The 11,800-nt window shown below is 31.1% G+C and overlaps 1 protein-coding gene across 4 annotated transcripts; it reads right to left on the minus strand.

Annotated features, from left to right (window-relative positions):
* Positions 1 to 5,047: 5,047 nt before the first annotated feature.
* LOC108338305 (protein LATERAL ORGAN BOUNDARIES) lies at positions 5,048 to 7,489 on the minus strand. Of its 4 annotated transcripts, none has more exons than XM_017575103.2 (2): positions 7,108 to 7,489; positions 5,048 to 6,059 (listed from the first exon to the last, which is right to left on the minus strand). In XM_017575103.2, the coding sequence occupies exon 2, from the start codon at positions 6,048 to 6,050 to the stop codon at positions 5,490 to 5,492; it is 561 nt and encodes a 186-aa protein (XP_017430592.1). In that variant the 5' UTR covers positions 6,051 to 6,059; positions 7,108 to 7,489; the 3' UTR covers positions 5,048 to 5,489. The 4 variants fall into 4 exon arrangements, with proteins under 4 accessions (XP_017430592.1, XP_052726424.1, XP_052726419.1 ...); XM_052870464.1 differs by having other exon boundaries at positions 5,048 to 6,054; positions 7,057 to 7,489; XM_052870459.1 differs by having other exon boundaries at positions 7,057 to 7,489.
* Positions 7,490 to 11,800: the final 4,311 nt, after the last annotated feature.

Below are 11,800 nucleotides of genomic sequence, written 5' to 3' on the forward strand. Positions count from 1 at the left end.
TGAATAATTGCTCTAGCTTTAGCGGTAAAAATACCACAAATGCAACAGAATAGAAACTATGCATAGTATTAGAACTATTATACTTCCTTATATACACTTCTATTTTCTCCCTAAAATGAAATTCTCATACTTGTAATTGATTTTAGCTTTGTTTTTTTGTTTAAAAGAAATAAATTGTATGTATATGAATATTATGGGTCTACACAAATGAACTAATAATATATATTCATTTCATTTTCCATAAGTTGGGGAGTTTATATAGAACATAAGCTAACAATTTTAAATTGTTTTACATTATTATTTCATAACAAATAATCGTAGTAATTTTGTTGACTTTTATACTAGTATCTTAAAATTCATATCAATAATAATTTTTGTTGAATCAACTTGATATCAAATTACCCGTTAGTGTTTAGTTTCTATACTTAATATGTATATGTTTCGATATTATCTCACATCAACTAGAAATAAGATAAATTTTTAATTTATAAGTAAATAATAATTTGACAATTGAAAAGTGGAAAGAAAAGACAATTTTATTTATTATAGGAATCCACAAAGTATAATGTGAAAGATGAATATATGACAAGTTGAAGATGGAAAATTAAAGATTTAAAAAAACGAGTTGATAAATTTAAGACAACTGTGAAACTCGTGAAAGTTAATTTTATTAAATGGTTAAAATAATTTGTGATGATTTTCACGATTGTAATTGTTGTTGATATTCTTATTATTGAAACTAAGTGAATAGATATATATTTAAAAATGTAAAAGATCTCTTATAGTGAAGTTAAAGCATGAATATCAATGTAGTTTGGAACGAACACATACTTAATATAATTTAGAGGAATCAATGTAATTTTGATTTTTTTTATAATTTTTATTATATTTTTTATATTATGTAAGATGCTCTATGTTCTCATAATTTTTCACTTGTTAAGGAAATTTAAGAATATTAAAAAACTTACCTATATATTTTAAAATACATGAAATATTTAAATAAAAAGAAATACGAAAATTACTTTTAAAATGATAAAAATGGAATTAAAGAATTATTTAGGTCAAGTACTGAATTAAACTCCATCCCATAAATCTTTATCTAGATCTGTCTATTTGAACTTCATATGTTATCTTTATATTAGATTCATGTCTCCATCAACATATAAAAAATAGTAACATTAGTTGATATATTTTAATAGACTTATCACACAAATCTAGTATTTCGATTCTTCCAAATATAACATTTGATTCTCTTAATTTAAAATATAATAAAAATTATAAAAGAAAATTAAAAATTACATTAACCTTCAAAACTATATAATATAAGCATTACTAACATGTTGCTCTCGACATTACTTCTATAGGCTTCTCACATACGTAGGAATGTAAACTTCATCTTTTTTTGTTGCCAAACATTTTTAAAACACCGACATATATTTCTCTCACTAGAGATAGAAGTTGACCACTACCAGTACTTAAGAACTAAAAGAAAAAAGAAAAAAGAAAAACAAGGTGTAAGTCCTTCTACATTAGCAAACTCGTTAAATGCATCACGTGCATGCATTCCAAAATAATCAAGATCCACATTTCTTATCTTATTTGCTCATACATTAATTTCATTGAAGTATATAAAATTGTCTACATGACTCATTCATTATATTATCATGCAATAAAAATTAAAAAATAGGACTAGTATAGACATTAAACATGTATTTCGATATTAAAGTGGTGTATGTCCATAAAGTTCATCACAAATTAAGTTATATTTCTATATGGTTTCACAACAACAAATAATACAAAAAACGATCCCCACTATTTACAACGCCAAAAAAGAAAATGGTTCTTCTGAATTGGTGTAATTAACTCAAAAATCATACATGAAAACAGTCTAAGAAAACGAAATATAAACTCAAACACGCACGATAAATATTCACCTACAATGATCTTTTATCTTTTAAAGTCGATTTCATACTTACAAATCTTTGAGGTACTCTTCTTTATATTTCAAACTCTAGACTTTCGTTCTCGTTTCACTCCATTTTTGTGCACGTTTCAAATACTACACTTTCGTGTGGGCTTCAAATCCTAAACTTTCTACTTGACATTCCTTATTGTCATCAATATATATATGTATGCAAGTTATATTTTAATGCATGAGTGTTCTAAAGTTTATTGAAAGACTTAGGGTGTACTTCGTTTTCATTATAACTCTGTTTAACCAAATTTTAGCACTCTTTTAAGGATAAAGAAGTAAAATAACTAATAGTACGATGAATAAACATTCAGACAGGGCTTAGAAAATATGTTAGACGCAGGTTGGACTTGACTAGGAAATGAAAGTGGGAGAAGGGCAGGTTGAAGAAGGTAGAGATTAATGAAGTGGAGTTTATAATTGAGATATTTGAAATGGATTGCAAGGGTATGAAGAACTTGACAATGACAGATGATGGTGAAATGAAGATAGGAAGAGAAATATAATTGAGTGGTGATAATAGACTTGTTTGTTAGCAGTTTGAGTTATGAATGATGACCAAGTTCATTAGCAGTTTGAGTTATGCTTTTCAGACTTGGAATATTTTTGGTACACACAATTGAAGGGGACACATCATATGTGCACGTATACTTGTCTCAACGACTGCCTGTAAATACTATTAGGGTGACAATAGACTTGTTTGTCTCTCTTGACCATAATGTGACGAATGACGAAAGTACATTAGTACATGTTTGGGTCTGTGAGTGTATGTAGAAAGAGAGAGAGAGAATGGAAATTAAACCACATAACGCGAAAGATACAAGTCCCTGGACCCATTGTGGGCTTTTATTAGGTGCACGAGGACATAAAGAATTTGATGTGGGGGCTTAAATAGGGATAGGACCCCCCACATGCTTGTCCTTTCTAATAACTTCACCCTGCCAATTTCACCTGCTCTTTGCTTCTTTTCCACGTCTTAGTGCAGAGTGAAGAAGATTGATGGGTTTGATGGATTCTGAAATTATAACTATTGCATTCATTCAGAGAAACAACAAGTTCAGAAAGCCATACTCACTTTTTCTCTGAGCCACAACAGTGTATATATCACACCCCTAATTTCCTTTGGTTATTTATTCGCTACAAATTATTTAGTTTTGTTAGTTCCAACGCGAACATCTCCAATGCTATAATCTAATCGTATTTATACTCGTTAAAAGGGACTTGACGTTGTAAGGGAGATATTCTGAGGGAAAGTTGATCAGGGATTAGATTTGGTTCACCAAAAATTCCAAGAAAGAAAAGGTTGAGGCCTTTGGTGATCTCGAGGATGAAAGCGGGGTCATGGTGACTCTCACAGTCATATTATCATATATAAAGTGAGAAAGAGAAGGTTATGAATTGGAGGTCTTAATATGGACGTGACTCTCTCGCTGCCAACGCCCTCGTGTCCCTCATACACATTCATATTCTTTGAGGAGAGGGGGAGAGGGGGGGAGGGCTGTGACCCTTCTGACTTTTCTTGATTTTAATGAGTGTAACAGTGTCTGTGTGCTGTGTCCTGAGAGATGGACTAATAAAGTGACTGACAAAACTGAAGGGAGAAACAGAACATGTTTTCAGCATTTAGCTCAGTACTTACACTCACTCTGCAAACACCTCAATATTATCATTTCACAATTTAGATAGATAGATGAATAATATAAGGATTGTCTCAATTTTCATGATTTCAAATTCAACTTTATATTCATAAAAAATATACATTTAGGCTTCCTTTTTAACGTTATTATTTATATTTACTCGTATATGAGATAACATGGATGTCCGCTTGCTTTATTTGGGTAAGAAAGGCCTTGTCTTCAGGGAAATGAATTGACCGTGGAAAAAAACCCTAACCCTATCCATGATATTTCCTCGGATTAAGACTTTTTTTTTTTTTTTTTTAAATGCTGCAACTTCTGTGGTTCTGATCTCACCAGGATCGGATCAGAATTTTACCTGCCAAATTGCAAACTAACATTTGCCTAGATAGAAACAATCCAATGAAGAAGATGTATAGAGGCTATTAATGTTTACCAATTCCATTCAATGAAGCTACAGACATTTTTTTTATCAGCATAAAAAGCTACATAAATAAACTTCTGTGTCTGTATAGTTAGCATCTAAAATAATTTATATAAGTTGGAATGCATGCAAATTGTTGTCAATGTAGCTGCAGTCTATGAGAGAGAGGAAGACGGGGTCATTCATACTGTTTCCCAGTATTGTCTGGAGGTGGAGGAGGTGTTGGTGGTTGATAGCAACAGTTTCGTAGGGCAAGCCTGCAGGGTACACTTCGAAGGATATAGATGAAAGAGAGAGAGAAAGAAAAGCTGAAAACCTAAGGATGAATGAACTACTACTATTACTTTATGTATGGGATCCAACAAGGACAGCGACTGTGGCTCACTATTTCAGATATTTTATGATTAAAGAAAAGTGGAGATGGAGCTAAGCCTCAGTCTCACGGGAAGACAATGTTTTAGACCGAGCTATTCATTATCTTACCTTTTTTTCAGTACATGATGAAAACTACAATTCAAACTAGTTTAGATTACAGCAGAGACACGAGTTCTGAAAAACACTGCTCGTTTTTCCTGTTAGTTGAGTTCATCAAACACCATACCCAATGCCCAACGTATATCTCAGCAAAATTTAAGAAGATATGGCGGGCTAACAAAAAGATGTGTTGGATTACGATCAGGGACATCCTTTTACATGAAAACTACATACAACAACACTACATGATAGCCGAACTGAAGCTTAATATCTTGTCTTTGTGTCTTTGACTGTGACATCTAATTAATTCCATTCCCTCAGTGTCATTGACTTGAATATGGCAAGGAATAATAATTTTATTATGAGAACTAGGCTGGTGAAGTAAAAACTCAAAGAGGATAGTAAAAGAAAGGAAAACAATATTCGAATAAGTGAGTAGTTTTACCTATACAAACTGGGTTAATTACTAATTAGAGTAAAAAAACCTATTAAAAAGGTGGTCCACAAATAAGAGAAAATTATAAAGTGAGAAAACAGGCTGGAATGTAGAGTTATTAGGCTTTATAACCTACTAATGTTAATGCTTACTTATTGTGAATGAGAAATAATGAGCGAGAAAGATGTCAATTCCGCTTCACATTGCACATGCCTAGAGTTGCATCAATACCCAATAAGAGGTCTAGTAGGCACATACATTAGTATGCATGTTCTACCAACTTATTTAGGCTCTAAAGAAAAGACTACCTAAGTCTCTGGATATAAGTTTAAAACAATACACGGTCATCATCTAGGAAAGAAAAGGCAACAAATAAAATTAAGAGACACGGTAGAGGTTCAGAGTCACCTAGCTAGAAGAGTCCAACTAAGGCTACATAGCCAAGAGTCCATAATAGACACATATAATATCACCACGCCATCAGAATATTGCAGGCCACGCCTCAAAAAGTATAAACCCTAGAAGGGTTAATACTGCAATCTTAATTCACAAATTACCTCCTCCACCTCCTCCCTCACTGATGTCCTCCGAAGAGGTATCAGTCCAAGGAAGGGCATAAGGAAAGGAATAAGCAGTAGCAGTAGCTTGCCGATAGAACCCAGTTCCTTCGTTACCAAATCTTGCAGTAAACTGCCTTTGGGGCACATGTTGAAATGCAGCAAGTCCTGGTGGCACAGAAAGAGATGCTGGAGGGATGTCAGTGTAAGAGTAGCGTAGCAGATCAGCGTTTGCAGCATCAAGCTCCTTTTGGAGCCTTTGAACTTGTCTCTGCAGGAAAGAGATGGCTCCTACGCAGCCATAAACTGGGTCCCTCACGCGTGCCTCTGCTTCATATGCGAGTGAGTTCACTGCATCCTCCCTCTGCTGAGGGAGAAGTTCGTTCAGGAGTTTCGTCACATTGCTAGCACCAAAAATTTTGTGGACGTTGGCGAATTTCTGAGGCTCTTCGGGTGGGAAGTAAGGCGCAAAGATGCATCCTGGCATGCATTTCCTCCTCAAGAATTTGCAGGCAGCACATGGAGAATTGTAGGAGCTGGATGATGCCATTTGCCTGCACTAGAAAGATGAGCATGAAACCAATTAACAAACTTCTTATCAAACTCCTTGTTAAGTTCTTCCATGAGGCAGTTTTAGATTCAAACTTCTTATCAAAGACGAAGTAAATGAATGATCCGAAAACTGGATCTGATGCAAGTTCGCCCAGTTGCACTCTTAATATGTATTCCACTTATTTTAACAAGCCTTGATTTGTTCTCTGATATTATTATCATGGTTACAGAATACATATAGAAAAAGCTTTTCTAAGTACTTACAATCGCAATAGTACAAGTCCTATGATAGACCCTTAAGTCCTCTATAAATCTCCCCCAGACAAACAACCCTTAACTTCCCCTCTTCCTTTACATACACATACATACATGCAACGAGATCATATGTGCTGACTGGCATAAATTCAAAGATTCTTTGTAACTTTCAATTATAATATTAATATGATTATCTTTTTCCTTTCTTGTTTCCTTTTCTGAAAAAGATGTGTTTTCCTTCTTTCCTCTTTTTCTTTTCTTTTTCTGTTCATGACTAAAAAAATACAGTAAAGAACTCTTGGTTTTAAGCCTGTTATCTGTAAAATCTTGATCTGAATTCCTCCTGAAGTTCATGGTATGTTTTCCTCTTCTGCTTCATTTCCTTATCTGAACAAACATTATATTTAATGTTCTTACACTGGTGGAGATAAGAACACTTTATCTGTATAAATCTTTCTTCTGCTGAAGAATTAACTCAGCTGCATGACAAGGCAGTCAGTCATAATTTCCTTCTGAAAATATTAAATAAGTTAAGCCAGCAAGAGATCTGGCTTCTGCAACAAACCATGATTATTATTTCATGACTACATAGAAAAAAAAAACATAAAAATAGAAAAGCCCTAGAAAAGCATCGTTTTGTTGTATCAACCGTTAATTTACTTGAAAGAAAACAAAACAGAGAAAGAACTATATATGCATAAAGAAAGGGAGCAGGCAGAGAAGAAAGCAAGACACAAACATGATTTTACCTGTTTTTGATGTAGGTTTCTTTGGTAATAGATGAACTAAAAGGGAAGTACCTTTTTTCCCTTGTTGGAGGTCCTTCGGAAGCTGTTCTCTTTTTTCCTCCCGAGACAAAGTAGCCTAAGCCAAGGAGAGGTATAAGCCTCAGAATTGCTAAAGGATGAAGCACTCCTAAAGAGGAAACCCTAATTAAAAAGAGGAACAAGGGGAGAACGACAAACAGATATAGTGAGAGAGAAAGAGAGAAAGAGAGAGAGAGAGAGAGAGAGAGTGAACGATGAAAAGCTGTTAATTAAGTGGTAAAAGGTGATAGTAGAGGGGGGAAGGCAAACAGCATTGAGTGGATGGAGAAGGAATGGATGCAAAAGACAAAGGTAATAAATGGAGGTAGACTAGAAAGAATAACTATGACCTTGTATCCAATAATAATATCTATCAGGAATGTGGGTGGGGATGTCTTACATTCTCCATCCTACTCCAACTCATGCACTGAAACAGATTTATATTTTTTTAGAAAACATCAAACCACAACACATGTAAGAAAAAGCCAGTAAATGCTATTCTGAAAATAAAATGAATAGGAGGGTTAATAGATTATTACAGACACAGATAAATTAACTGACACCACACAAAATAGTAAAATAGATGGAAGTGGTGTCACATAATATCAAATTGATAATAATAATTAACACGGTGACTAATAAATTTTGAAGGCTGTCGGAAATACTTAGTGGTTTGCTTTAGCATCTTGTTGTATAAGGACACAAAGGGTAACAACAATGCGTGTGTGTACGATCATTTTCATACCAGGAGCAGAGATGGTTGGACTTTTGTGTTTCAATAGATCATAATCCTCCCTAGACTCTAAACAATGATGATGTGCTTGTTATTATATTTGCAAAAATCAGCATTGTATACATGGTGATATTTTGAGTACACTGCACCCAACTGCCCTCAGTATTTAATTATGTAATGACAGAAGTAGCTTATTTTTACAGATTACTACAGTAGCTGGGAAGATTGACCCAGGATAAAATTTCAGAATATATGCTAGATAATTTCCTTCGTTTCCACTCTTATAAGAGCTTTGTCTATATATGTGTTATGCTAAGTTTGATAATAAAAGATTGTATAGAAAGAAACAGAAGCCATCGATGGTTGTTTTAGTTGAAATTAAGATAAGTCAATTAATTAAGAAAACGTTTCAATGAATTAATATATCATACGAGGTTCATTAACAGTACTTAGGAGTGAATAGGGAAAATGGAATTAAATTTGATATTGAAGTACGTCTTATGTTTACGTTGACGGAAGAATATTGAAAGAAGGTGATGGTGTGAATTTAAGGCAGTGTAATGGAGCCAGAAAATATGTTTCCATGAGAGTGATGAATCATTTCGTATATACGTTAATAAATGCTGCCGGAGTTGAAGCTCTAGGTCAAATTGCATTGACTGCGGCTACCAGTTTCAATCTTCTGTCTTATCTACGGATGTAACGTTTACCGTCTATATATATATATATATATATATATATATATATATAGAATCAAATTGTTATACCTTTATTACAACCCATACAAGTTATACCTTATTAATTATTTTATATATTTATATTTAAATACAATGCCATTATAATATATGTATAAATTAAGTCGATGTCACATCTCTATTAACTTTTATCATTTTACTATGATCTGAACTGTTTATATTTATTGTGTAACGAAATTCGTTAGCCTGGTCTCTCTTAATTTTCTTAGAATAATTCTTTTAGGAAGTTATAACCATATACACTTAATTTGTTGACAATAAATGACTATTTTAGTAACTTACTCTAATCGCAATCATAGAAAAATGCACCCAGAATGTCACTTGCCGATGCACTTTTTTTTCTTCTAAAAACACGAGTACGTAATAGCAAATTATGACTATACCTTGTATTGTTTTTGTCAAATTTTATGAAAATTAAACCATAACACGAAAATCATGAACTTTTTATATCTTAAAAGTTATTAGGCCATTTTTGCGTGTATATAATTAATTTTGAGTTTATATTTACAGACATGATTTATATAAAAGAAATTTTCAATTCAGTAATTAAAATTAGTTCATTAAAAGTTATTGAATACTTAAATTTAATTTAGTGATTTTTCTTAATCTGTTTCTATATATAGAGAGAGAGAAGGATACTCTGTTTTAGTAAAATTATTTTCTTTGCTAAAAAGTATTTTATAAAATATTAGCCGCGCATTTGTTATAGCAAACTTTATATATATATATATATATATATATATATATATATATATATATATATATATATATATATATATATATATATATATATATATATATATATATATATATATATATATATATATATATATATATATATATATATATTGTTTGCTGTGTATAGCTAATCCACAAATATTGCATTTTTTTATTTATTTATAGATGTCATCACACAATTTTATTAGCATATCGTTGTCTCTTGATGAATTTATTCCTTAATGTAAGTAAACTTAGAAAATAGAGCAAGAAATGAGATATAAATCTCCCATAATATTAGAGATGATGTGCAAATTTCCAGCTTGTGGTTTGATATTTTTGGTTATTCACCTAGTAATTGAAGGATTTCCTTTCTCCAATTCTTATTTATGTATATAGAAAGTTAGAGGTTCTTTACATTGTAACTAGAATGAATGTAAGAAAATTATTTTTTACATTGATTGAATTAACATTTGATGCAAAAAGTAATAATATTTACGCTTTCAGAAACCATGATTATGCGAATAATGTCTTTCTATAATTGGTTGAGGCTGCACATATTGTGATAAATTTGAAATAAGATTAATAGATATTATTCCATGCATGAAAACATAATTACATTTTAAAAGGTCCTTAACAATTATAAACTAATTCTAACCATTGTAATTTGTAAACTACCCAAATTTGAAGTAAACATATATAAATTTAATAATTAAAAACAAATTATCCTAAACAAACCACATCGAGCTAAAATAATATCAATTATGCTAAACAAATTCAACAGTCTATCTCCTACATATTTATTTTAAAAAAGGTATGTTTTCTACCGCATTTATTCCATTATCTTCTTAACTAGGATTTTCTTAATTGTAGCTCTTGGGAAATTTTTTAACAAGTATACCGATTTTACAAGTAATTGAATGAATATCAATCAAAATATCAAATCTTGAAGAATTAGTATAATACTCGCGTAAAATAATAATGGTTTTCCATAATGATTAATTTAAAAAGATTTTTTACTCTAACTAAATTTTGTAAATATACTTTTGATCTTAATATTATCTTTTAGTCTTTTATACAAAATTATTTGTACTTTTATTCTTATTTTTATTTTAAGTAATCAATTATTTATTAAATAACTGCATCAACTATCGAAAGGCATTTTATGCATGTATTTTTTTATTTTTTTAAATTTAAGTAGGTTTTTGGTTCCAATAAACTAATGGATTTTGCTTTTCTTCTCAATAAGATAACTTTTGTTTCGATAATAATTTTACATTTTGGTCCTAATTGTTATCTAACATCCTTTAAGACATGTGTCGCGTTAAGTAACTCTGTCAGCAACTAGAGTGAACTTACACATGTTTTTTTTTAATTATTTTGTTTTAAAGAAAACATTAAATTAACGTGATACAAATAATAACTTTGTGTGTCTATATATATAAAGCAAAATAGAAACATTTATTGTTTCGGGTAAGATGGTGAGATTCTTTACTCAGAGCACTCTAAATTATTCTGAAAACTCGATGGACTTCCTAATGATCCTTCATTAAATTGTGTTATTCGCTCCCTCTTCTCCTTGTCTAAACTGTGTGAGATTCTTTACTCAAAGCACTCTAAGTTATTCTGAAAACTCGATGGACTTCCTAATGATCCTTCATTAAATTGTGTTATTCGCTCCCTCTTCTCCTTGTCTAAACCGTGTGGAAGGATACATGTCAAAGACACTCCAACGCTCAATTTAGTGATTTTGTGTAACAATGTTTAATAGAAAATGAATACTCAAAATTTGTTATCTTACTTTCCTGTCAAACATATATATATATTAAAATAGGCTTACCCTTAGGTCTGAGTCATCACCAATAAACGACTTTCATTATTTAATTAATTGTCAACTAGTGTTATTATTATTCCTTTATTTACATCAACAACTGTCTTAACCAACCGGTTACCGAATTATTAATTGCTGAATTCATTAACATGACAGGTATTCATACAATACAATTAGTGTAATCATGCTAATGAGGTAGAGTGGTAGAAACAATTTACATTCAAATTATATTACTAATAATTAAAGTTGTAATTTCAATTCTATATCAATTTTATTGATGAAAGATTTAAAAATGTATAAATAAAATTAATTTATCTCTAGTATGAATTTCATGAGGTGTTATTCATTTATTTTAGCTTTAAAAATATTAATTTCAATAAAGTCGAATAGAATGAGTAAAATATAACACATCTCATATAAGCGTCACTTGTAGAAAAGAACAATATAACTAAATAAAACTTAAACTGAAACCAGAAATTAGTTACATGATTTTAAGTCTACTTACATCTACTCCCAATAATAAACTAAGAAAAATTAGGATTTTGATACAAAACTTCTTACTTAAGCCGGCATTTGATATTTGTTAAGTGAGCCATGCTATTTATTTTGTTTACGACACTTGAATGAACATTTAATTCTTGTTTTCAATTT

The sequence above is a fragment of the Vigna angularis genome, chromosome 1, assembly GCF_016808095.1.
Source record: "Vigna angularis cultivar LongXiaoDou No.4 chromosome 1, ASM1680809v1, whole genome shotgun sequence".
Taxonomy (NCBI): domain Eukaryota; kingdom Viridiplantae; phylum Streptophyta; class Magnoliopsida; order Fabales; family Fabaceae; genus Vigna; species Vigna angularis.